Source organism: Symphalangus syndactylus, chromosome 15 (assembly GCF_028878055.3).
Source record: "Symphalangus syndactylus isolate Jambi chromosome 15, NHGRI_mSymSyn1-v2.1_pri, whole genome shotgun sequence".
Classification (NCBI taxonomy): domain Eukaryota; kingdom Metazoa; phylum Chordata; class Mammalia; order Primates; family Hylobatidae; genus Symphalangus; species Symphalangus syndactylus.
The window spans coordinates 82,534,206-82,561,149 of NC_072437.2; the positions used below are offsets into that span (position 1 = coordinate 82,534,206).

The window sequence follows — 26,944 nt, forward strand, 5'->3', positions numbered from 1 at the left end:
AACCGATGGGCAGGACTGGGGATAAATAGTGTGTTTAGGGAAAAACAAATATAGTAGTAGATTGTTTACCAAAATAACAAAATATCCAGGACCTGTACTGTTCTGGTCTAATGAAGTGCTATTTCTGGAATTTTGAATTTTTTTTTTTTGGCTGAGCACAGGGGATTTTATTGATGGCACATGACAAGGCAGGGCTCCCTAGGCCCCTCCCTCTTCAGGGGGTCTGCATGGAAGCTGTGAGGAGGGGAGAGTCTTAGTGTGGTTGGGGACTGAGTATGGCAGGGACTTCCCAGCATTGAGGGCCTCTCTCTTCCTCTTGTTCTGTTGCTGGGGCTGGTGGTCCAGGGGTCTTACTCCTTAGAGGCCATGTGGGCCATGAGGTCCCCCACCCTGTTGCTGTAGTCAAATTCATTGTCTTACCAGGAAATCAGCTTGACAAAGTGGTCAATGAGGGCAATGCCAGCCCCAGCATCTAAGGTGGTGCTATCTCGGCTCACTGCAAGCTCCACCTCCTGAATTCAAGCGATTCTTCTGCCTCAGCCTCCCAAGTAGCTGGGAATACAGGCGCCCACCACCACGCCCAGCTAATTTTTTGTATTTTTAGTAGAGACGGGGTTTCATCGTGTTAGCCAGGATGGTCTCGATCTCCTGACCTCGTGATCCACCCGCCTTGGCCTCCCAAAGTGCTGGGATTACAGGCGTGAGCCACTGCACCTGGCCTCCCCTCTGGCCTTTTAAAAAAATTATTTTTGCGGCTAGGCGTAGTGGCTCATGCCTGTAATTGCAGCACTTTGGGAGGCCGAGGTGGGTGGATCACCTGAGGTCGGGAGTTCGAGACCAGCCTGACCACCATGCCCGGCTAATTTTTATATTTTTAGTAGAGATGGGGTTTTTTTTGTTTGTTTTTGTTTTTGAGCTGGAGTCTTGCCCTGTCACCCAGGCTGGTGTGCAATGGCACAATCTTGGCTCACTGCAACCTTTGCCTCCTGGGTTCAAGCTATTCTCCTGCCTCAGCCTCCCGAATAGCTGGGATTACAGGCGTGTACCACCACACCCAGCTAATTTTTTGTATCTTTAGTAGAGATGGGGTTTCACCATGTTGGCCAGGATGGTCTCAAACACCTGACCTCGTGATCTGCCTGCCTTGGCCTCCCAAAGTGCTGGGATTACAGGCATGAGCCACTGTGCCCAGCCGAGACAGGGTTTCACCATGTTGGCCAAGGTGGTCTTGAACTCCTGGTTTCAAGTGATCCACCCACCTTGGCCTCCCAAAGTGCTGGGATTATAGGCGTGAGCCACCGTTCCCGGCTATCTTTCATTTTTTCACAGACAGGCAAGCACTTGGACATTGGTGGCCAAAGAGAAAGTTATATGCAAGGGAGAGATGAAACTGGAATGGGTGATACCCTAAAGCTTTGCAGATAGTAGGAGAAAAAGGAACTTAACATTTCTTGTGTAGCGAGTATTTTGCAAAGCAAACCTATAAAGTAGGTACTAATTATCTGTATTTTTCAGATGATAAAATTTAAGATTAGGGAGGTTAATTATCTTGCCTAAGCGTGGAAACAGTGATTCAAATTTGTTAGGCTAAAAGCTTTGCCATAGAAATTTTTTTTCCCCTTTGTGCCTCCCTGGTTTTTTTTTGGTTTTTTTTTTTGTTTTTTGTTTTTTGTTTTTTGTTTTTTTTTGAGACGGAGTGTCACTTTTTTTGCCAGGCTGGAGTGCAGTGGCGCAATCTTGGCTCACTGCAACTTCCACCTCGCAGGTTCAAGCGATTCTCCTGCCTCAGCCTCCCGAGCAGCTGGGACTACAGGCATGGGCCACCACACCCAGCTAATTTTTGTATTTTTAGTAGAGACAGGGTTTTACTGTGTTGGCCAAGATGGTCTCGATCTCTTGACCTCATTCGTGATCTGCCCGTCGGCCTCCCAAAGTACTGGGATTACAGGTGTGAGCCACTGTGCCCAGCCCCCTTTGTGTCACTTTAGTTGGTTATCTCCCTAGAGATTCAGAGGTGAGGTGGGGACTTCATTTTTATGTCTTTGGTCTTGTCAGCTCTGTTTCTTGAAGTTCAAGGAAACATGGGAATAAATGCTGCGTGTCATAGATTGGGTTCCCTGAGCAGCTGATTTTGAGTTGGGGACAGGGATTTATTAGCGAGTACTCTTGGGATCAGCATGTGTGGAAGGAAAAGGATTTAAGCAAGATTGGGTAGAGCATGTAAGGCAGTCTCAATGAAAAGCCAGGACGATTCCACAGGGAGCCCTCCAGAGCTGTCCTCCTGTCCCAGCCAGTCAGTGGATGTGGTTTGCCCCAGTAAGTAGGCGTGACCTTGAGCAAGGGGTCTTTCTTTAGTGGAGGCAATTTCAAAGAGGCCTAATAGCTGAGGGCTGTCTGCTGGCCACACTCTCAGCAGCTGTGGGAATAATGCCCTCCGTGCTGAAGGGGGAATCTGGGTGTCACATCATGGTGTCCACTTCAGTGCTTTTAATTTTCTGGGAGAAACAGGGCTTTAGAGGCTAGCAGTTGGGGAACTAGGTATTTGATGAAGCAAAGTTGGCAAAGAAGCACCTTGGCTTCAAAGGCAAGAACGACTTTCTTTGTTTCTTTTCTTTTCTTTTTTTTTTTTTTTGAGACAGTTTCGCTCTGTCACCCAGTCTGGAGTGCAATGGTGTGATCTTGGCTCACTGCAAGCTCCACCTCCTGGCTTCAAGCGATTCTCCTGCCTCAGCCTCCTGAGTAGCTGGGATTACAGGCGTGCACCACCACTCCTGGCTAATTTTTGTATTTTTAGTAGAGATGGGGTTTCACCATGTTAGCCAGGATGGTCTCGAACTCCTGACCTTGTGATCCCCCTGCCTTGGCCCCCCAAAGTGCTGGGATTACAGGCGTAAGCCACCGTGCCCAGCGACAAGAATGACTTTCTTATGCTGCCCAGTTTGAGTGAATGGGTGGGCAGATAGACTCATCCCACAAGCTTTCAATGATTGCTAGGCTCTGAGTATGTCACAGTGAACAAAACGGACATGGTATATACTGTGTAAACTAGGACTTATAGCCCAATATAGGAGACAGACATCAGTCCAGTATTGGTCTTAACGAAAACAGTTATTTTCAGAGAAGGACACTGAAGCAAGGAATATTGTTCTGTGCATGTGAGTAACAAGGGACTTGTCCTGGTCTAGGAAGTCAAGGGAGGTTTCCCTGAGGAAATAATGCTGTAGTGAGTTATTTTCTGTCCCTTTCTCTGGTATTGGGAAATCTAAGCAACCATACCCTGTTGTACTTATTACCTTGTCTCCATCTGATTTTCAGTAATGAGTGAGATAGTGGAAATAACACAGATACCTCATAAGTGGTATGTTGACAATGGTGTTTTGGAGCCTTGAAACCATATATACTGTCATTTTTTTCTCCTCTCCCTCCCTCTTTTCAGACTTAATAGGCCAGGACTTCTGGGCAGCTAATTTCTGTAAGTTCGTGGTGTAGAGAGTTATATATAATTAATGTGCTATTATTTTTTTTTTTATTGCAAGGGTATAGTATTTTAGGAACCTTTAAATTAAATAAGCTGGTGGGCTTACCTGGGAATCTACAGTTTTATTATAATAATGAAGATAGTGCAATATGAGCTGCAAACTTCTTTTTGTCCATTAACTTCTGGAATACAATCTGCTTTTTTTTTTTTTTTTGTCTTTCTTTTTGAGACAGGGTCTCACTCTGTCTCTCAGGCTGGAGTGAAGTGCTGTGAATTCGGCTCACTGCAACCTCTGCCTCCTGGGCCGCAGTGATCCTCCTGCCTCAGCCTCCTGAGTAGTTGGGACTATAGGCATGTGTCACCATGCCCAGCTAATTTTTTTTTTTTTTTTTTTTTTGTAGAGACAGGGTTTCACCATGTTGCCCAGGCTGATCTCAAATTCCTGGACTCAAGCAATCCACCTACGTTGGCCTTCCGAAGTGCTAGAGGGTTGGGATTATGGCATGAGCTGCCACACCTGGCCCTTTTTTTTTTTTGGAGACGGAGTCTTGCTCTTGTCGCCCAGGCTGGGCATGCAGTGGCACGATCTTGGCTCACTACGACCTCTGCCTCCTGGGTTCAAGTGATTCTCCTCTCTCAGTCTCCCGAGTAGCTGGGATTACAGGCGCCTGCCATCACTCCTAGCTAATTTTTGTATTTTTGGTAGAGACGGGGTTTTGCCATGTTGGCCAGGCTGGACTCGAACTCCTGCCCGCCTCAGCCTCCCAATGTGCTAGGATTACAGGCATGAGCCACTGTGCCCGGTACCCCTGGCCTTTTTTTTTTTTTTTTGAGACGGAGTCTTGCTCTGTCACCCAGGCTGGAGCGCAGTGGCGCGATCTCGACTCACTGCAAGCTCCGCCTCCTGGATTCACGCCATTCTTCTGCCTCAGCCTCCCGAGTAGCTGAGACTACAGGTGCCCGCCACCATGCCCGGCTAATTTTTTGTATTTTTAGTAGAGACAGGGTTTCACCATGTTAGCTAGGATGGTCTTTATCTCCTGACCTTGTGATCCACCTGCCTCGGCCTCCCAAAGTACTGGGATTACAGTTGTGAGCCACCGCGCCCGGCCTCCCCCCAGCCTTTTTAAAAAATTATTTTTGCGGCCAGGCACTCCAGCCCAGGCTGGAGTGCAGTGGCATGTGATCATGACTCACTGTACCCTCAAACTCCTGGGCTCAAACGATCCTTCTGCCTCAACCTCCCAAGTACCTTGGATCACAAGTGTGCACTACCATGCCTAGATAATTTTTAAATTTTTTGTAGAGATGGGGTCCCTGTATGTTGCACAGGGTGGTCCCGAACTTCTGGGCTCAAGTGATCCTCCCTCTTCAGCTTCCCAAAATGCTGAGATTATAGGTATGAGCCACCATGCCCGACACAATGTTTTTAAGTTGGCAATTGCTTGTATTAGGTATAATTTGTTGTACTGAATTTGATTCTTAAATTTGCTTTAATGTATGATATATAGTTACTTTCCCTTGAAGTGTTTTCTTGTTTGAAGGCCTAAATTGTACTCTCCAGTAGTTTGATCACAGAAAATCCTGATCTGGTTAATATGTTGAAGAAGTATGATCTCATTTAAGAGTTCCAAAGCTTCCAAACATTCTTGTGTTCTCTTTAAGAGCATTTCAGGGTATAGCAGTTAGGGCAAAGTAGTAGGTTAGAAAATGCCCTCCTCCACTATTTGCACTTTGTCCTCTTCCTATTTATTTATTTATTTATGACAGAGTCTTACACTGTCACCCAGGCTGGAGTGCAGCGGCACGATCATGGTTCACTGCAGCCTCGACCTCCCTGGGCTTAGGTGATCCTCCCACCTCAGCCTCCCGAGTAGCTGGGACTACAGGCACACACCACCATGCCTGGCTAATTTTTGTATTTTTTGTAGAGTTGGGGTTTTGCAATGTTGCCCAAGCTGGTCTTGAACTCCTGTGCTCAAATGATCCACCCACCTCAGCCTCCCAAAGTGCTGGGATTACAGGCGTGAGCCACCATGCCCAGCCCTTCCCCCTTATTTTAAGGTGGATCTGTGAACTGAGACTTCCCTCTGAGAATGAAATGAAGTGTAGTAAATTATATATCCTAGGTATATTCCAGTATTGACCATCATTGCCATTACATTAGTGTTTCTTCAATATCCAGTCATTAAAATGATAACTATTCTTCTATTCTGGATGCTAGAGATATGACAGTAGACAAAATTACAATATCTGCCTATTTAGATACGTTCTAATTAGATTACGTTCTAATGAGGAGGGAGAATAGACAATAAACAAATACATTTAAAGCAGATGATAAGTGCCCTGAAGAAAAATAAAACAAGGTCAAGGATCTATAAAGTAACTGGTGATGCTATTTTAAATGGGGCTGGAAAGGACCTCACTGATAAGATGGTCTTTAAGCAGAGACGTAAAGAATTTATGGGCTTGCCCTTGCAGATACCCATGGGAAGAGTGTTCCGGACAGAAATAACAGCAAATGGGTCTTTAGATGGGACGTCATCGCAAATGTTCACAGGTCTGTGTGGTTTGAGTAAGATGAGAGGGAGAGGAGGAGTTGAAGATATGGGATAGGATCATCCAGGGGACTGGGTCACCTAAGACATTATAGGATTTTTCTTCTGAGTGAGATGGGAAGCCAGTAGCCATGGAGAGGCAGCATGGCATGGTGACTAAAATCGTGGACTATGGAGTCGACTGCTTAGGATAGAATCGTAGCTTCACCGCTGTGATTGTGAGGCTTTGGGCAAATAATAGCTTTTTGGTTCTTCAGTTTCTGCAGTTGCAAAATAGAATGATGATAGGGCTGTTATAAGGATTAAATGAAGTAATATTTGTAAAGTGTTTAGAAAAGTGTCTGGTAAACGTAGTAAGCACTATGTAGATGTCTGTTAAATAAATGGAAATGTTTTGAGCAGAATGATATCATCTGACTTAGGTTTTAAGATTACCATTCTGGCTGCATTATTGAGAATAAACTGTACATGGGCAAAAGTGGAAGCAAGGAAATCAGTTAGGAGGCTATTAACAATAATTATTCAAGAGATGATGGTGGCTTGGGCTAGGGTAGTAACTCGAGTTGGTGAGAAAAGGCTGGAGTTGGATATAATCTGAAGATGTTGACAGGATGTATCAGTTGATTGGATTTGGGGTGTAAGAAAAAAAATATTCAGGATGACTCCAAGGTTTCAGCCTGAGTGCTTGGAAGAATGGAGTTGCCTTTTATTAAGATACGGAAAATTGCAGCAGGAGCAAGGTTTATGAGGGAGAAATGAGTTCTAGTATGGAGATTTTAAGTTTGAAATGCTTACTGAATATGAAGATGGAGAGTTTGAGTAGGCAGTTGGATATATAAATTGAGACTTTAGGGGAGAACCTGAGCTTGTTGTAAGTTTGAGAGTTGTCATACAGATGGTATTTAAAGCCACGAGACTGGATGAAGTTACATAAGATTGAGAGTATACAGGGCCGGGCGCGGTGGCTCACGCCTGTAATCCCAGCACTTTGGGAGGCCGAGGTGGGTGGATCACCTGAGGTCAGGAGTTTGAGACCAGCCTGACCAACATGGAGAAACCCGGTCTTTGCTAAAAATACAAAATTAGCTGAGGCAGGAGAATTGCTTGAACCCAGAAGGCAGAGGTTGTGGTGAGCTGAGGTTGCGCCATTGTACTCCAGCCTGGGCAACAAGAGTGAAACTCCGTCTCAGGAAAAAAAAAAAAAAAAGTATACAGAGAAGAGGGGGGATCCAAGGACTCAATCCAGTGCCCACTGAAGTTAAGAGGCCAGAAAGATGAGAATCTAGATGTGGAGACCAAAAAGGAGAGTCCAGGGAAGTAGAGGGAGAAATCGAGAGAATGTGATTACTCAGATGCCAAGTGAATAAAGTATTTGAAGGAATAGGAAATAATTAGTTCTCAAATATTGTTGATAAGTATGAGAGATGGGGACTAAACATTGACTTGGCAATTTGGAGACCCTAATAACCCTGTGATCAGTTTCAGTGGAGTGGTAGGGAGGAAAGCCTATCTAGAGTAAGCTCAAAACCAAGTGGCAGAGGAGTAAATGTAGACAGCTGACATAGAGAACTCTCTCAAGGAGTTTTGCCATAAAGAGAGGCAGAGGACCAGGCACAGTGGCTCATGCCTGTAATCCCAGCACCTTGGGAGTCTGAGGTGGGATGATCCCTTGAGCCCAGAAGTTTGAGACCAGGCTGGGCAATGTGGTGAGACTTCATCTCCACAAAAAATACAAAACTTAGCTGGGCATGGTGGTGCACACCTGTAGTTCAGCTACTTGGGAGGCTGAGGTGGGAGGATCACTGGAGCCCAGGAGGTGGAGGTTGCAGTGAGCCAAAATTGTAAATCCACCTTGGGTGACAGAATGAGACCCTGTCTCAAAAAAAAAAAAAAAAAGAGAAAAAGAAAAGGTAGAGAAATCAGACACTGGGTGGGAAGGATTATTAAGTCTGCCCTTTCCAAGGTGCATGCTCTTGAGCAAATTTATAAGCCTCACTTAGTTTCCTCATCTGTAAAATGAAGACACTAATAGGATTGTGTGAGAAGTAGATGATTAATATATTTACATCATTTAGAAGAGTGCTTGTTGCTTAATGTATTAATTATCTATTGGTATATAACCTATTACCACGGACTTAGTAGTTTAAAACAACATGCATTTATTATTTCACAGTTTCTGTGGGCTGGGACTCCTGGGATGGCTTAGTTGGCTCCTTTGCTTCAGAGTCTCTCACCGGTGATAGTCAAGGTATCAGCCAGGGTTGGATTCTCATCTGAAGTTTTGACTGGGGAAATATTGTTTCCAAGCTTACATGGTTGGTAGAATTCAGTTCCTCCAGGATTGTTGGACTTAAGAGTCCACGTTCCTAGCTGACTCTTGGCTAAAGCTTGTCATGAGTGTTTTTTTTTTTTGGTTTGTTTTGTTTTTGCCACATCGGCCTCTTCAATATGGCAGATTTCTAAATCAGAGTGTGCAGACTGAGAAAGCAATGAGAGAAGACAGAAGTCATAATCTTATGTAACCTAATTACAGAAGTGAAGTCCCATCACTTTTGCCCTGAGTCACAGATACTGCTCACACTGAAGGATAGGAGATTACACCAGTAAGTGGACGGGGTTGATAGCAGGTGGGGATTATTTGGAACCATCTTAGAAATCTCCCTGTTACATTTAGTAAGCACTTTGTCTTAGCTGCTATTATTATCATTATTGTGCTGATGGGAATGACTAAGCAGAGAAGGCAATAGAGGAGAGAAAGGGTGTACTCGAAGGAAAGATGTCCTTGGTTACGTAACAGGGAAAGAAATTCAGTGCACAAGTGGAGGAATTGGCCATAGTTTATCCATTGTTTAAAGAGGGTAAAGCAAGTAAAAGGATCCAACTGTGGCTAGATGGTAGATGTAGAAGTTTAGATTTGATGGTTTGCTTTTTCTCGGTGGAAGAGGATGTCAGGTCAGCACAGAGGGAGGAGGAAGAAAGAGGTGTTCTAGGTTCGAGAAGTGAAAAGAGAACATTTGAATAATCAGGAGTGAGGGACCGAATTGACTAGGTAGATGTAGTTAAGTTGCCAGGTGTCACTAAGGGCTCACTTGATGTTTGTAGCCATGTATTTAATGTGAGACCAGCTAGCATGATTGAGAGCTTTCCTTCAGCTGCTCAGGTGCAAGTGTGGCAGAGAAGAGGAATAACACAATAAAATAAAACCACAGATAAATTATAAATTAATAAAGAGAAGTAGAGATTGGCTTTAATCAGGATTAAGGTTTTGCCACGCTAGTATGACGGAGGAAGATAGGGGCAAGGGAATGATTATAATGATGGACCATGGAATCTAGTGTCATTAAAGAGAGAAACGAGGACATTGCAGACTGGGGACAGTGAGAAGATGTTAATTAGAGTCAGCGAATTGAAGGGTTAGAAGAATTGTTGGGAGTCAAAGTGAGGCGGGAAATTAAAGAAAGAAAAATAAAATTAAAAAGAGAAACCTAAAACCATTAAAATCCTACAAGAAAACCTAGGCAATACCATTCAGGACATAGGCGTGGGCAAGGACTTCATGTCTAAAACACCAAAAGCAATGGCAACAAAAGCCAAAATTGACAAATGGGATCTAATTAAACTAAAGAGCTTCTGCACAGCAAAAGAAACTACCATCAGAGTGAACAGGCAACCTACAGAATGGGAGAAAATTTTTGCAACCTACTCATCTGACAAAGGGCTAATATCCAGAATCTACAATGAACTCAAACAAATTTACAAGAAAAAAACAAACAACCCTATCAAAAAGTGGGCAAAGGGCATGAACAGATACTTCTCAAAAGAAGACATTTATGCAGCCAAAAAACACATGAAGAAATGCTCATCATCACTGGCCATCAGAGAAATGCAAATCAAAACCACAGTGAGATACCATCTCACACCAGTTAGAATGGCCATCATTAAAAAATCAGGAAACAACAGGTGCTGGAGAGGATGTGGAGAAACAGGAACACTTTTACACTGTTGGTGGGACTGTAAACTAGTTCAACCATTGTGGAAGTCAGTGTGGCGATTCCTCAGGGATCTAGAACTAGAAATACCATTTGACCCAGCCATCCCATTACTGGGTATATACCCAAAGGACTATAAATCATGCTGCTATAAAGACACATGCACACGTATGTTTGTTGCGGCACTATTCACAATAGCAAAGAGTTGGAACCAACCCAAATGTCCAACAATGATAGACTGGATTAAGAAAATGTGGCACATATACACCATAGAATACTATGCAGCCATAAAAAATGATGAGTTCATGTCCTTTGTAGGGACATGGATGAAACTGGAAAACATCATTCTCAGTAAACTATCGCAAGGACAAAAAACCAAACACCGCATGTTCTCACTCATAGGTGGGAATTGAACAATGAGAGCTCATGGACACAGGAAGGGGAACATCACACTCCGGGGACTGTTGTGGGGTTGGGGGAGGGGGGAGGGACAGCATTAGGAGATATACCTAATGCTAAATGACGAGTTAATGGGTGCAGGAAATCAACATGGCACATGGATACATATGTAACAAACCTGCATGTTGTGCACATGTACCCTAAAACCTAAAGTATAATAAAAAAACTAAAAAAAGAAAAAAACAAACAAACAAAAAAAAAATTAAAAAGAGAAATAAGCTTTCCTGTATTAGGCTGACTTGTCCCAGAGGCAGCAATGTGCACAGCCCAGACCCAGGGAAAGTCTTGATAATACTGTCTATCTAAGAAGCCAGGACACAAAGGAATGTGCTCTGGAGACTCTCCCAGCACTCCCTCAACATAGGGAGAAGAAAAACAAATTTTCCTGTGTTTTATGGTATGAGTTTATAAATTCCGTTCTCTGTAACTGGTGACTTCAAGTATTCTGTTTTATCTAAGTAGTGGAGTGGTCATAAACTGTCTGAGCAGGCCACCTGGGCGCCATAGTGAAGGCCATGGAATAAGCCATGCTAGGCACTAGGCAAACCTGGATAATGGACATCTGGGCTGCATAGCAACGGTCATGTGTAATCCTGAGTTATGAACCTGTTACAGTGTTTGATTAACTGTCTTTGTCCTGCCTCTGTATCCCTGCATTTGCGCAGCTGTAAGCCTGCTTCAAGCTAGCCCACCCCTTTTTAAAGTGTGTATACAAGTGCTGTCTTTGTTCTGGGCCCAGTCTTTGGATGTTAAGTCCGCTGGGTCTTGAGTGCACTCATTAAAGATATCCTCCTGTATACACCCCATGGTCTCTCTCTGGTCCTCCTGATTCCACAACAAAAGTTTAAGGAGAGAGCTAGGAATTTAGGAGATGGTGCTCAGGATAGTTGCTTGAAATACAGATTATGAAAGGGATACTGTTGTTGAGAATGAGAAGTTCGTAGGATATCCAGCAGATAATGTTGTGGACATTTGCTTCTTTAACCAGTATCCATTTACTTTGACATTGTTTCAGAATCTTGATTGTGCTTGTGGAAACCACTGTTTCCCCTTTTCAATCTGTGTGATTTTAATGGTGTTGACTACCCTTCCCCAAAGATGTCATTGACTCAGGCTGGCCAGTGAAGTGTCTCATCTCTGGGCACAGTGATAGGTCCAAGGACGGGCACACACCCTTGTCAGCTTCATGAAAGACAAATTTTCTCTAGGGACTTCTGGGAAGAAGACTTGTTCTCTTCCCGACCTGCCTCTGCCATCTTGCTACCTGAGGTGGGGGTCTGCCAAATAACTGAGTTAACATGGGGGAGGGATAGATAAGAGAAAGTGAAAGAGTCCTGAGGGCATCATTTGAGCCCTTAATGAAGCCACCTTAAAGCCACCTCTGGAATTTTTTGTTACTTGGCACATGAAATCCTCTTTAAGTGGGTTTTCTATCACCTATAATTAAAGGAGACCGAATGGGTAGATATAGTCATCATAAGGAATTTGCCAAATCCTCTAAGCTTGTTTGGATGAATGGAGTACAGTGTAGTGGAAGTTTTGTTGAGATATGGAATCTTCAAAATCCTCTTTCCCTTAGATCTATTACATACTCTTCTTTAGCACGTATACCCTTGTGAGAGGCAGTATGGTCTAGTGAAGAGAGCAGAAGACCAGTCTGGAGTTGAGTCTTGAATCTGATCCTGGCTACCTGAGTTATTTCAACCCTCTGAACCTCAGTTTTCTCATCTGTAGGGTGAGGAGAATGTGATTTTGCAGGGTGATTGGAAGGATGAAACAGTATAATGGATGTTTAGCATGGTACCTGACTGACTCTAGTATATTGTCTAACTTTTTTTTGTTTTGTTTTGTTTTGTTTTTGAGACAGAGTCTCTCTCTGTCACCCAGGCTGGAGTGCAGTGGTGTAATCTCAGCTCACTGCAACCTCCACCTCCTGGGTTCAAGCAATTCTCGTGCCTTAGTCTTCTAAGTAGCTGGGACCACAGGCATGTGCCACTGCGCCCAGCTAATTTTTGTATTTTTAGTAGAGACAGGATTCCGCCATGATGGCCAGGCTGGTCTAGAACTCCTGACCTCAAGTGATCTGCCCACCTTGGCCTCCCAAAGTGCTGGGATTACAGGAGCGAGCCACCACACCCCGTGAACCCATAATATTTAGTAGTTGTTCAGTGACTTTATTTATTTATTTTTTCGAGACGGAGTCTTGCTCTGGCGCAATCTTGGCTCACTGCAACCTCCGCCTCCCAGGTTCAAGCAAGTCTCCTGCCTCAGCCTCCCGAGTAGCTGGGATTACAGGCAGGCACGACCATGCCCGGCTAATTTTTGTATTCTTAGTAGAGGTGGGGTTTCACCATGTTGGTCAGGCTGGTCTTGAACTCATGACCTTGTGATCTGCCTGCCTCGGCCTTCCAAAGTGCTGGGATTACAGGCGTGAGCCACCGTGCCCAGCCCTGTTCAGTAACTTTTAATGTGAAGAGTGCATACATAATTGAACAAACACCATCAGGGGCTTCTTTTCACCCTTCTATTCCTGAATTTTTGCTGTACCAAGGTACTGCAATTTATTTGGCTAGTAGTCAAGTGGTGTTTTTTTGCACATGAAGTACTGCTAGGTAGAATTTCTTTCCTTCTCAGCTTTGACAGCTGGACCATCATTCCAAATTTATCATGAAAAAATAATGACACTTGACACTTACTAATTGCTTTGTGTAAGGTATTATGCTTTATACTTGGTGTATCTCATTTACTCCTAATAGTAGGATAGCTTTCAAGGTATGCCCTGATTCCAGAGTCCAAATTACTTTTTAGAAGAAATGAGATAAGGTATATAGTAGGGATTCAGCATATATCATCCACTTCTCCTTTTTGAGAATTAAAGTCCTTCTTATTGCATGTATCCAGTTACAACACAATATAGTGTATTGGTTAAGAACACAGACCCTGGAGGCAGACTGCCTGGGTTCAAATCCTGGCTCCATCTTTACTAATTGTATACCTTGAGTAACTTGTATAGTCCCTGAGTGCCTCAAATTCATCATCTGTAAAATGGGGGTAATAGTACCGTTCCATAGAGATGTGAGGATTAAATGTGTCAATCTATATAAAGTGCTTACAACAGTATCAGGAAGGCAGGATTATATAAATGTTAGCTATGTTGTTTAATAATCCTTTTATATTAGCAGCTGCTTCTTCACAGTAGTCAAAGTTACAATTTTCTACATAATAAAACTTGACTTTTGAAATAATCTTAAACCCAGTGATGTTTCTAAATAATGCTGTTGCTATAGTCAGTGCTGTTCTCTTCTGAGAAGCCTTTTCTGGTAGCCTTTCTCTTTTGTGACCTTTAATTGGACTTATTTGGGAAGATAAGTTGGTGCTTTATTAATTGTTAGGTTATTTGACCTATGTTAGTTTTGTGTTGCCACCTTGATTAACTTTAAGTTCTTTGAGAGCTAAAATCATTTTTTACGTGTCTTAGTATTTCATGTAGTGTAAAACGTACAGTGATAACTTGATAATGATCCTTTATTAGAGGCAGAAAATAAAAATAGAAGCAATATATCATTTTATGTTTGAAAAGATCTGTTAGCATCTAAAATAGACTTACTAGTGTTTTACTTTGTTTTAGGTTCCTAAATATTTGTCACAGCAATGGGCTAAAGCCTCTGGCAGAGGTGAAGTTGGGAAACTGCGGATTGCCAAGTAAGTTATTTACATATTCTTGACATTTTAAGAAGCTATTTTTGAAATTTTTATAAATGCTTTTAAATGTGATTATAATTTCTGATCAGAGAGTTTACTTGGAAAATGACAAGTAATGAGCATGTCAAGGCTTGTCAGGAGATGGTTAGGTGCCCTGTAAGGAGACATCCTTGCACATACACACATATCCCCACACCCACACTCCTAGTGACTGGTGGTATAAATATAATATCAAGTTTATTGGTTTACCTCAATGGCGGTGAAGCAGCAGATTATGTAGTTCTTTCACCCCTCCATCCTGTCTGCCTCCATGAGCAGGTGTGCTTGGGTTGGGTATAACTGGATGCACCAAGGAAAGTACTTGCAGTAGGACTTTGCCACTGTACCACTGGGCCTACTTATAGGGGCTTTGGAAGTGGGTGGGGAGTATCTAGAAAACAGTGTAACAATATAGTTTTCTGGTTGAGGAAATGGCCTTGTTAGAAAGGAAAGCCCCTAAAGCTTAGCAAGTGTCAGCTGGAGGCCTTGTGTTCCATTCTTTCTATCCATTCATTCTTAACCAACTCCAGTCAGATTCGTATGTCCATGATTCCATTGAAACAGCTCTTGTCTGTTACTGGTATCTTCCTCTTTATCAATTAGCTTTTGCTTCATAACAAACCATCCCAAAACTTAGTGGCTTAGAACCAAAGCCATTTTATTTGCTGATAATTTTATGGATCAATTCTGGTTGGGGCTGGCCTGGGTGGCCTTCCTGGCGAGGATGTCCTCACTTGTGTGTGGTGGTTGATTTGACATCAGCAGGGGCAACAGCTATTTATTTCATCTCTAGCAAGCTCATTCACATGATGGTGAAAGAGTTCTAGTAGCAAAAGAGAAAGGAAGCCCCAGTGCACAAGCACTTTGAAAGCCTGTGCTTGTGTCACGTTTGCTAAAGTCCTTTTGACCAAAGCAGCTCACATGGCCAAGCCCAGATTCAGTTGTGGAAAAACAGACTCCACCTTTTGATGGAAGCTGCTGCAAAAAAAACTTGTGTTCCTCATTTATTTATTTATTTCAAAATATGGAATACTTCTGAATTCGCATGTCGTCCTTGTGCAGGGGCCCTGCTCATCCTTTCTGTATTGTTCCAATTTTAGTATATGCTGCTGAGGCGAGCACATCTTCCTTTTCTATAATCTGCCACATCCACATTCCTAAATCCAAGAGTCAACTAGCAGCTCTCTTACTTGAACTTCAGTGGAATTTGACATAGTTGATCACTTTTTTCCTGAGACTTTTTTTTCCCCACTTTAATCTAGGACACATCTCTTCTCCTCTCCCCTCATTGGCTGTTCCTTCTTAGTTTCTTGCTAAGCCCCTTCTCATCTTCTGTCTCTAAACGTTATGTGACCCCAGGACTCAGTCCTTAGTTCTTTCCTTTTCTCTCTTTTCACTTCCTGGGTGGTCTCATTTGGTCTCATGGCTTTAAGTACCAGGTGGTATTTAAATATACAGTTCAAGATGCTTCTGCCCTCCGTGGAGGCACCGTGCTCAGGAAGGTCCTGATTTTCTTTGTGTTCCATGCCCTAGCTGTGACTTTCTCCACACTACTCCCAGAATCAACCACTGACCTACTAGAATTGACCGCTGATCTAGAGTTAACCACAGACCAAGATTTAACCGTTAACCTAGACTTGACCACGGACCTAGAGCCAACCACAGAACACGCAGGCTCTGGAATTCTCTACTGATGTGGAGTCAGCCAACTCTAGCTTTGTGGAAGAAGCTGCTGAGGCCACAGCTGATTATAATCCATTTCAGAGCACTTGTGAGTGATGATTATGATGTGAGTGAAGATCAGTATTATTATTATTTTTCGAGACAGTGTCTCAGTCTGTCGCCCAGGCTGGAGTGCATTGGCATGATCTCGGCTCACTGCATCCTCTGCCTCCCGGGTTCAAGCGATTCTCCTGCCTCAGCCTTCTGAGTAGCTGGGATTATAGATGTGCACCACCATACCTGGCTAATTTTTGTATTTTTAGTAGAGATGAGGTTTTGCCACGTTGGCCAAGCTGGTCTTGAACTCCTGACCTCAAGTGAGTCACCCGCTTCGGCCTCCTAAAGTGCTGAGATTACAGGCAGGAGCCACTGTGCCCGGCCGTGAGTGAAGATTATTATGAATGCTGTTTATTCCAAAGAGCCCATGATTAGAGTGACAGACAAGCTTAGCAGATTCACAGGAAGTAGTGAGTCCATCTCAGCGCATGTTTAAATAAAGCAAATGTTTCGTTAGCTGTGAGTATCACTCTGTTATGCACTACTTTCTAAGAAGATTCTGAGCTTTAAGACAAGCTTGTCACTCCACTATAGGAGATTGCATAATGGTAGAAAACTAGTGAAATGTAGGATGTACCCAGCTGAGGAGAAACAGCAAGACATTGATCCTGGGTTGGGTGTGTGAATTTTGCATGGATGGGGCAGGGGCATTTCTTAGCTGTGTCTCATTTAATATGGGCTCAATAGATGTTCATTTCAACTGAAAATAAGTAAAAATCAAAAAATGTATTTACACATCTCTCTCTCTGTCCACATTCATAATTCTGACTGTGTCGTTGATGTTTGGACTGTGTCCTTGGATGTTTCAGAAGCATCTCAAACTTAATAATTGCTATTCTTCTTTTTTTTCTCTCTGGAACATTCTTTAGATAATCCCCATGCCTTGCTCCCACATTTCTTTTTGGTCTCTGTTCACAATTTCAGCTCATTGAGGTATTTTCTGGCCACCATATGTAAAATAGCACCCTGTAGGCTCTATCTCCCTTACCCTCTTATTATTCACTGTTCTTTTGTGTTGTTATTTATTCTCCTTCTACTATACCCATCTGACATACTGTATATTTGTTTGTGTGTTGTTCATATCGCCTACTAAAGTATAAACTACCAGGTCAGGATTTTTGTCTTGATGATTACTGTATCTCCATTGTGTAGAACAATGCTTGGCATAGTAGATACTGTGTTGTAAAGTTAGGTGGGGACAAGTACAGTCGTCCCTCAGTACCTGCAGGAGATTGGTATCTGGCATGCCCCATCCCCCATACCGAAATCTACCATGCTCAAATCCTTTACATAAAATGGCACAGTATTTACGTATAACCTACACACATCCTTCTGTATACTTTAAAGCATCTCTAGATTACTTATAACTAATACAGTGTAAAAACTATGTAAATAGTTGTCACTGTTTTGTTTTTCTCTTTTTTTTGAAACAGGGTCTCACTCTGTTGCCTAGGACTACAGGCAAGCACTGCCATGCCCAGCTAATTTTTTTTTTTTCGTAGAGGCAGAGTCTCCCTGTGTTGCCTAGGTTGGTCTCAAACTCCTGGGCTTAAGGGATCCTCCCTCCTCAGCCCCCAAAGTGTAGGCATTACAGGCATGAACCACCATGCCCAGCCGATTTTTTTTTTTTTTTTGAAACAGAGTCTCGCTCTGTCGCCCAGGCTGGAGTGCAGTGGCGCAATCTCGGCTCAATGCAAGCTCCACCTCCCAGGTTCACACCATTCTCCTGCCTCAGCCGCCCGAGTAGCTGGGACTACAGGCACCCTGGCTAATTTTTTTGTATTTTTTAGTAGAGACGGGGTTTCACCATGTTAGCCAGGATGGCCTCGATCTCCTGACCTCGTGATCCGCCCGCCTCGGCCTCCCAAAGTGCTGGGATTACAAGCGTGAGCCACCGCTCCCGGCCCCGCCCAGCCGATTTTTAAAATATTTTCAGTCTGCAGTTGGTTGACTCCACGAATATTGAACACTCAGATATAGGGGGCCAACTGTAATATCTCGTTTTCTCAAGGCATGATTGAGTATATGTTCATAGTGGAGTCAGGCTTGTATTCTGGCCTTGTATTGGTCAGAAAACTCCAGCATGTCCTAGTTCTAGCTCATTTACTATGAGTGAGACTTTGTACAAGTCACTGAATCTTCTGACTTTAGATTTCTTATCCTAAAAGTTGCCTTTTTGCAGGGCTTTTATTTCCTTATATAATATGGAAATAGTATATAAATAGTTATTTATTTGTATATTTAAGTTTATAAGATGAACATATTCCTGGAAAGTTGTAGATGTATCACATTTTTATGAGTTGTCATACTTTTATTGAAAGAGAAAAATAATATTGAAATCTACGGGGTCTTTTTGCCCAGGCTGTTGCCCAGGCTGGAGCGCAGTGGCGTGATCTCGGCTCACTGCAACCTCCGCCTCCTGAGTTCAAGCAATTCTCGTGCCTCAGCCTCCCGAGTAGCTGGGATTACAGGTGCCTGCCACCATGCCCGGCTAATTTTTTTTATTTTTAGTAGAGACAGGGTTTCACCATGTTGGCCAGGCTGGCCTTGAACTCCTGACCTCAAGTGATCTGCCTGCCTTGGCCTCCCAAAGTGTTAGGATTACAGGCGTGAGCCACCATGTCTGGCCCTCAGAATTTCTTAAAAGGGAATCTAGTGGTTTCTCTGTATGCCAATATCAGAGACAAATAAGGAGCAAATTGTGTGTGTTTGTATGTTTTATATGTAGGCAACAGGTCTAGCAGATTTTCTACCTAACATAACACATAATCAGTCTTGTAGAAGATCTAGATACTTTTAGTGATGAGAACAGACTTATAGTAATTAGTACCCTAAGACTGCTATGAAAATGCTTGAAAACAGCTTGTTCCCTAGTTGGTCTCCTGGCTGTATTCTCCAGGCTGTCTTGTTTACTTTACTAATTTACTTAGTTTTCATTGCTGTTACTGAATTAACTAGATTCACTGTTAAACAAGTGTAGGATGGGTGGGGAATGTCTTACAGTGCACGTGACTAGGTTATCAGGATTTTAGTTGATTTTGAGCTTAATATGAGTCATCAAATTTAGAAGCCTATAAACAAAAGGCTCCGTTGATAGATGTTTGTTGTTTAGAATGAAGTGGAATGATAATCCCACTCCTTTCTTTGCCAGTCAGCTCACAGTGAAAACATTATGTTCAGTTCTTAGTGCTGCACTTAAAGAGAGACATGAATGAATAAGATCATTCAGTGGAGTGAGACTAGGATAATCAGAAAGCTGAAAAAAAAAATTGATGTCTTATAAGGAACGCTTGAAAGTCTAGATCTGTTAAGAGAAGATGTAGGGCAGACCAGATAAACTGTACTCACATATTTTAAATGTAGAATCAACTACTGATTCCTAGAGGCAGATTAACCTCTAAGTTTGTAGGTTTGTAGGTTATAGGTTACCTGTGGTTTAAAAAAACGTATATTTGGGTAAAAAATGAAAACAACTAAGATTTTAGAAAGGCAGTGTGGCATACTGGTTATGAGTATGGACTTGGGAATTAGCCTGAGATTTAGTCCTTACCCTATCACTTACTAGCTATGTGACTTTGGGTAAATTGTTTGTTCTGTTTCCTTATCTGAGGAAATGATATTAATACCTCATAGGTTCAAATGCATGTAAAATATGCAGTTAATAAGAGTTCTCCTGCTGTCGTAACCACACATACTACACAGGCCAGATAGTAGATACTGCATTGTGTCTAATGTGTGGGAGGACCTCCCCTCCCTATCACATCTTCCGAAGCTCAGCAGCAGCTTGCTATGTGGCGTAGGCCAGAAACTAGGAGATCTGTATGGTGTGGCTGCTCATTCCAGAAGACAGGGCTGTGGGTGGAGAGATTGGGAGAGGCAGAGAGGAGGGAAAAGACGTGCAGCTTGGAATGCAGCTCTTCCGGAATTTGGTTCTGTCTTAATACTTGAAAAAAGGAGAGTCCAGCTGTGAATAAGATGAGAGTAACAGCTTGTTCTGACAGTTGGTAACATTTGGACCATTTTTATCAAGCAATTTATGTGATATTTCTAAACCAATGTACCTGGATTATTTTTGTATCTTTGGACATCTGATGTGTGCCATATTTTAATTAGTTTATAGTTTTGCTGGTCTGGGCACGGTGGCTCACACCTGTAATCCTAACACTTTGGGAAGCTGAGGCAGGTGGATCACCTGAGATCAGGAGTTCAAGACCAGCCTGGCCAACGTGGTGAAACCCCGTCTCTACTAAAAATACAAAAATTAGCCAGATGTGTTGGTGTGTGCCTATAATCCCACCTCCTCGGGAGGCTGAGGCAGGAGAATCGCTTGAACCCGGGGGAGCGGAGGTTTCAGTGAGCAGAGATCTCACCATTGCACTCCAGCCTGGGCAACAAGCGCAAAACTTGGTCTCAAAAAAAAAAAAATTAGTTTATAGTTTTGCTTTAGCTTGTTTAATTTTAAAGGCAACCTTCTTTGTACATCACCATCCTGCCTCAGAATACTTCAGTTTTCCAAATGTTTGATATATGTTGTATCTTATTGATAATCACGTAGCCTATACTAATAATATGGCTTCTCCCTGAGACTTTTATTTCTAGCTTTATTTCTTTTTTTTTTTTTTTTTTTGAGACAGTCTCGCTCAGTTGCCCAGGCTGGAGTGCAGTGGTGCGATCTCGACTCGGGTTCACGCCATTCTCCTGCCTCAGCCTCCCAAGTAGCTGGGACTACAAGGTGCCCGCCACCACGACCAACTAATTTTTTGTATTTTTAGTAGAGACGGGGTTTCACCATGTTAGCCAGGATGGTCTTGATCTCCTGACCTCGTGATCCACCCGCCTCGGCCTCCCAAAGTGCTTCTTTCTAGCTTTATTTCTAAGCACGTTTAACATTCTGGGTCATGTGGGGACCTGCTAATAATAAAAAGTATGGAAACAAAAAATTAATGAGACATAATTTTTCTGTTATAAAATTGACTGAGTTTAGAACAGTGTTATACTGATGATATGATGACAGGAGTTTAATTTGTTACAAACTTTCTGAAAGGCAGTCTGGCAACATGTATGTGTGTGTGTATAACTTATACAACATGCACGCATATTCCTGCTCAAGACAACATAAAATAACAATCCCACTATTTTCTCTGCCAGTTAGCTCACAGCTCAAGCATTTTATTCAGTTCTTGATGCTGCCATTATCTAGAGAAACAGACAAATGAGCTCATCCAGTAGAGTGGGACTGGGATAATGAGAAAGCTATAAAAATTAATAACAAAATATTCATGCCTTTCACCTAGCAATTCTGTAAATTTCTCTTTGTTTCTTTAATTCCATCAACTGCTAGGAACTTATCCCATGGAAGTAATAGGTGAGTGATGGAAAGATTAATATATGAGGATAAATTAATGGTAAAATATTTATGCCCTTTTGACATGTCTTCATCATTCTTTGAGCACTTGTTATTTTTTTGACTTAGATGTTTTAGACTCATCTTATACATTTCTGCCTAAGCCCTGGAGTTAGCCATTTCTCCAAGGAGTTGGCCATGGTTCGTTTTAGGGGAGAATGATATTTAGAAACTAAGATCTGGATACCCCAAATGCTTATTGCTGCTTCCAAGGCCTTCTCAGTGAACAGAGCTAGGGAGCATATGTACACACACACACACACACACACACACACACACACCCCACCACACATCCCTCTTTACATCTATATTTCTATATTTACATATATTGAAATGAGTTTGCACTAATATATCCAGTTCCAATAAAATACCACATGCTTTGTTCCAGTTTTCTTCCTTTTCTTACTTGTATGTCTTTTCCAAAAGTGAGAAACCTGGTTCCTGTTGTCCTTAATATAGTTACTTATTTGTTTGGGCCTCTGTTCTTACTTGTTCAGTCCGTTCCCAACTCCATGTGCGAACACCCTACTCACCCTGCTTGGGCTGTAGCTCCCTTCAGTGTGCTGCCACTTTTGCTGTCCCCCACTGGGACACCCTTCTCACCCTGTTCAGGCTTTCATTCTTGTTCTGAGGCTTCTTCTCTCCTCCATAGGAATGCCTCCTTACCCCACTAAGGGTTCAGCATCCTGTTTCCGATTGTCCTCCTATATGTGGATGCTCTCACCTGCTAGGCTCTGACACATTTCTTACTGAGCCACTGCTTTATAGCGATGCCCTCCTTACCTGACTGGGCTCTGATACCTTGCCCCTGCTTGCCTGCTTCACCCCAGTGGCATCCTCTTCACCCCATTTGGACTATGACCATACTATCCAACCCACTCTGAAGAAGATACCTACGTTGTTTGGCTTCACCTAATGGTTTTTGAGCTCAGTTGTTCAGTTAGGGGAAGGGAAGTATGAATAGGAATTAAAACAAGGCCTGGTGCGGTGGCTTATATCTGTAATCTCAGCACTTTGCGAGGCCAAGGCAGGAGGATCACTTGAGTCTAGGAGTTCACAACCAGCTGGGGCAACATAGTGAGACCCTGTCTCTACAAAAATAAAAATAAATGTTAGCTAGATAAGGTAATGAGCGCCTGTGGTCTCAGCTACTCCAGAGGCTGAGGTGGGAGGATCACTCAGCCCAGGAGGTCAAGGCTGCAGTGAGCCATCATCATGCCACTGCACTCTAGCCTGGATGACAGGTCAAGACCCTGTCACAAAAAGAAAACAAAACAAAACCAACAAGAGCCAACAGTTGAATATTGATATTGTTTTATTGGTTTTCTTAACCTGGAAAAGGTGTTGCTTACTGGCTGTTAGTGAAAAGCCAGGCCCCATTGGTACCAAATCCAAGAAGTATTTTAAAAGTGTAAGTAAAAGGAAAGACATGATTAATACAAATTAAGAAAGGCAAAAGGAATGAGACCGAGATCTAGAAAAGTAGCTGTGGGGTATTGAGAAATAGACTCAGAGTAGTAAAGGAGAAAATGCACAGCATTCTGAGAAATTTAGTGAAAGGATGGCCAGATGTTTACTTCATTAATTTCTGAAGATAGCACTGTATTGTACAATAATTAGCATTTAAAATTTTGCACACAGGTCATCATACAAAGGGTATATTATAGTTGTAATGTAGAATAACAAAAGGTTATGTGTACTTCATACATTCACACACCAAGACAAGGGAATATGTCATTCTTTTTAAATAAGTTTTAAGTCTTCAAGGATTAGCTTTTTTTTCTAGAGAGTATTAACTCATCTAGAGCTCATCAATCTATCATTCCAATTAAGATGCTGTTATAATTATATGTGTGTGAAAATGAAGTTGTCCTCTCCTCCTGTATTCCCTGATTGCATCTAGTTACCAAGACTGAAAATGTCAACATGATCTTTAATTCATCTTTTTTCCTATGCTGCCTACTTCCAGTCATTTCCTCTTCTCTTAGTTTTAACAATTTAATGACTTTTTATGTATCTCTTCCTTACATTCTACCACTAGCTGCTTCAAGCTTTCTTTACTTTCTATGTGGGTGTTTGCCTTAGCCTCAGTAGCATTCTGTAAACATTATGGAAGTGTCTTCTGCATCTTTTCCTTTGTTTTGTCTACAGCACCTCTGCCTTACACAGGTAGCTAAATTAAAGGCAGTTACGTTAAATTGAGCTCTAGAAGCTAAATTCAGGAGTGCTAGAGAAGGGACTGTGGTGAATTTAGTGCCTGCCTCAAAATGCAAGTTGAGGGTATTGTTGTCATGCTGAATTGGGGGCCAATCTTTGCCATATCTCTAATTCTTGTAAGAGAAGCTGGAAATTCATATTTTTATGTGAAATCTTAAAATTTTCTCACCTCGTTTTAAGATACTTCCTCAACAAAAAAGAGATTGACACTGCATTTTAATATGTAAAAGACTGAGAAGTCCTACAGTAAACAAATCTGTGGAAAAATCTGGAATCCTTAGTCTGTCCTAAGTGATTCTTTACCATTTGACTCCGGGCTGCCATTCACTAGTGTCAGAAAGAATGTGCTAGATACTTTCTTTTTTCATTTGGGCTGTTCCCTTAGCCTAGAAATCCCCCATGTTTTCGACTTCATCCCTCACTCACTTCTTTTCCTGGCTTTCCAGTTTGCATTTCCATGACAGGTACATTTATGATATATACCTTTGCCATAAAGTTTTTGTTGTTATGGCAAGATATAACCGTCTTATTTATAGTTGTTTATGGATTGGACGTGTCTGTTTTCATTAAACTGGGACTTCCTTGAGGTCAAGGATCCACACTCAATACTGTACCATGTACCTTGCACAATGCATAGTGGACGTATAGTAGACCCTTCATAATAGAATGAGTGATTAACTGAGCTAGTGAATGAAGGCAGGTTGGAACCAAACTGAATGTTATGGAGAAACAGTGGTTTTCTAATTGGTCTTCCTATCTCTAGTCACCTTTAGTCTACTCTGTATATATTTTCTAGTGCAAGTTTCCTGTAGGAAATGTTTGTACTTGTTATTCTTTTGGTCAAACAATATCTACAGTTCTCCATTGCCCAAAGAATAAAGTCTGTACTTTGTACTGTGATATTCAAGAGCTTCTATGGTTGAGCCCCACTTGCTTTAGAGTTTATCTCCTCCCCTTTCTTATTTTGCCTTTCCCTTCTAGCCAAATCTGATCACTCATTTGTGATCAGACCCTTTTGTGACTTTTGTTCAACTCTCACTTCTGGTACTGTATTTCCCCACTTCAACTTATTGCAATCTTAGTACCCTTTAAGGCTGAGCTCAGAGTTCCCTCTTTGTTGCATCATTCCTCAACTCTTAAAATGGAAGAAATGGCTTCTTCCTGTCTGATCCTGGTGCATTGCGGCTTCCTTAATTGAACATTAAAATTTATCCCATTTTATAGTTTATGGATGTACCTTTTATTCCTTCTGCTGGCTGGGACAGGGTTAACTCAGTACTTTGCATGTAGGAGGTATTTAATACATGCTTTTAAAAAATTAAGTTCTTATATAGGATGTACATTGATTTTGCTTTGTAAAAAAAATTAATATTTAGAAACGTAATTCAAATACAGTATATAGAAAATAGTGTGGAAAGATACTGCACCAAGATGTTAACAATGGAATCCTGGCTATTTTAAAACTTATTTTTTGCTTGTCTGTATTAAAAATATTTATATAATGGGCATATATTGTTTTATAATAGAGGAAAATTGCTCATAATTTAAATTATTAAATTTAATAACTTGATCTTTAAGATTTTGTTAGGTAAATGAAACCTCTTCAGCTAGATAAAATGAATAGTAAAATTTGATGAAGTACTGTATAGATCTGGTATTATATATGTATTAACATGCTGCTGAATACCAAAAATGCTCAGAAATAAAGATAAGAATTGTAATAAGGCTGGGTGTGGGTGCTCACACCTGTAATCCCAGCACTTTGGGAGGCTGAGGCAGGTGGATTGTTTGGGACCAGAAGTTCAAGACCAGCCTGGACAACATGGTGAGACCTTGTCTCTACAAAAAAAAAAAAAAAAAAAAAAAAAAAAAACGGAAGTTAGCTGGGTGTGATGGCATGCACCTGTAGACCCGGCTACTTGGGAGGATCGGTTGAGCCTAGGAGGTCAAGACTGCAGTGAGCCATGATTGGGCCACTGTGGTTGATAGAGGGAGACCCTGTCTCCAAAAAAAAAAAGAAAAAGTAAAAAAGAAAAAAGAATTGTAATAAGATCATTATTTGCACAAAATAGAACTAGCAGAGGTTATAATAGTGTTAAGTGACATAAACTCATAATATCCAAAATAATGATGTGTGATTAATGTTTATTTTTCCCATAAGATTATAAATAGGATAGTTGTGGGGAGTCAAGGGTAAATATTGGTTAATCTCTGTAAATATAATATTTTATGTAAATATGAAGTTTTTTTTTTTTTAAGCTCTTAACTCACATTTGAAAACAACATGAAATCTAAATAATTTTAAATATTTCTTTCCCTCTCCTTTAGGACTCAAGGAAGGACTGAGGTAAGATTATTTATATGGAAATTTTAGTTAAAACACGAGACTATCTTTTCATTAATAATAGTGAAAAAAGAGTGTTCGAATTTTGGAAAACTCTAGATCAAGCGCATGGCTGATGGTTAGGAACACATAAAGGTATAAATGCCACCCTTGTGTGAATGAATGGACTCTTTTCTAGTTGTTCATTCTCAGCATTTTTCTTCTTTGACCTACATTTCCCCTCTTGTTACCATGAAACTGAGTAAAACTTCTGTAATACTTTGCTAACACGTTAGTATTACTTCAGTGCGACAAAGGCATTTGATATGGATTTTTTTGAGAACTTTAGATTCTGACCCATTGAGTCCAGTTTGTGATTTACAGTACTTATCACATATTAGAGATGTTTAATAAATACTTCATGATCTTCCTACATGCTTGGGAGATGAGTAATTTTGTTTATAAGTCTGTTTAGTGTAAAATGTGATGTTCTTTTGGGGAGATCTGGTATATAATAAAAAGCATTTTGAAAGAACACCTAGTATGTATGTCTTTTTATTCTAAACCTTATTATTGAGCTATCCTTGTAACTGTTGGGTTGTATTTGTTAAAACATTCAAAAATAATACCATGTACTCATACAGTTGTCATTAAGACCTACAAAATAAATACATCCTCTGTTTATTGGAGTGTTTAAGCTTTTCAGAGTAAATAGTTCACTTCACACCCCTCCCCCGAAGTACGATTGCTTTCTTAATATTCTTAAAATATTCACTTATTCAGCAATATTATTTTCCTTCTATATGCCACGCACTCTGCTAGATCTTAAAGATATAAAAGATAGTAAGACATGATCCCTTGACCTCAGACCTCAGAGATTTTAGGGAAAAAAATCATCTTTTTTTTTTTTTTTTTTTTTTTTTGAGATGGAGTCTCGTTCTGTCATGCCCGGCTAATTTTTGTATTTTTAGTAGAGACAGGGTTTTGCCATGTTGG

The 26,944-nt window shown here is 41.6% G+C and overlaps 1 protein-coding gene and 1 non-coding gene across 2 annotated transcripts in view; one reads left to right on the forward strand and one right to left on the reverse strand.

Annotated features, from left to right (window-relative positions):
* Nucleotides 1-26,944, forward strand: part of GTF2F2 (general transcription factor IIF subunit 2) — a 171,120-nt gene that overhangs the window by 3,272 nt on the left and 140,904 nt on the right. Inside the window, exons 2-3 of the mRNA XM_055245268.2 lie at nucleotides 14,113-14,186; nucleotides 25,954-25,972. Coding sequence (XP_055101243.1) covers nucleotides 14,113-14,186; nucleotides 25,954-25,972 — 93 coding nt within the window. The remainder of the gene's footprint in view (nucleotides 1-14,112; nucleotides 14,187-25,953; nucleotides 25,973-26,944) is intronic.
* LOC129464314 (U6 spliceosomal RNA) lies at nucleotides 15,244-15,345 on the reverse strand. The gene has a single exon (XR_008651541.1). It is a non-coding gene; the product is annotated as a U6 spliceosomal RNA (small nuclear RNA).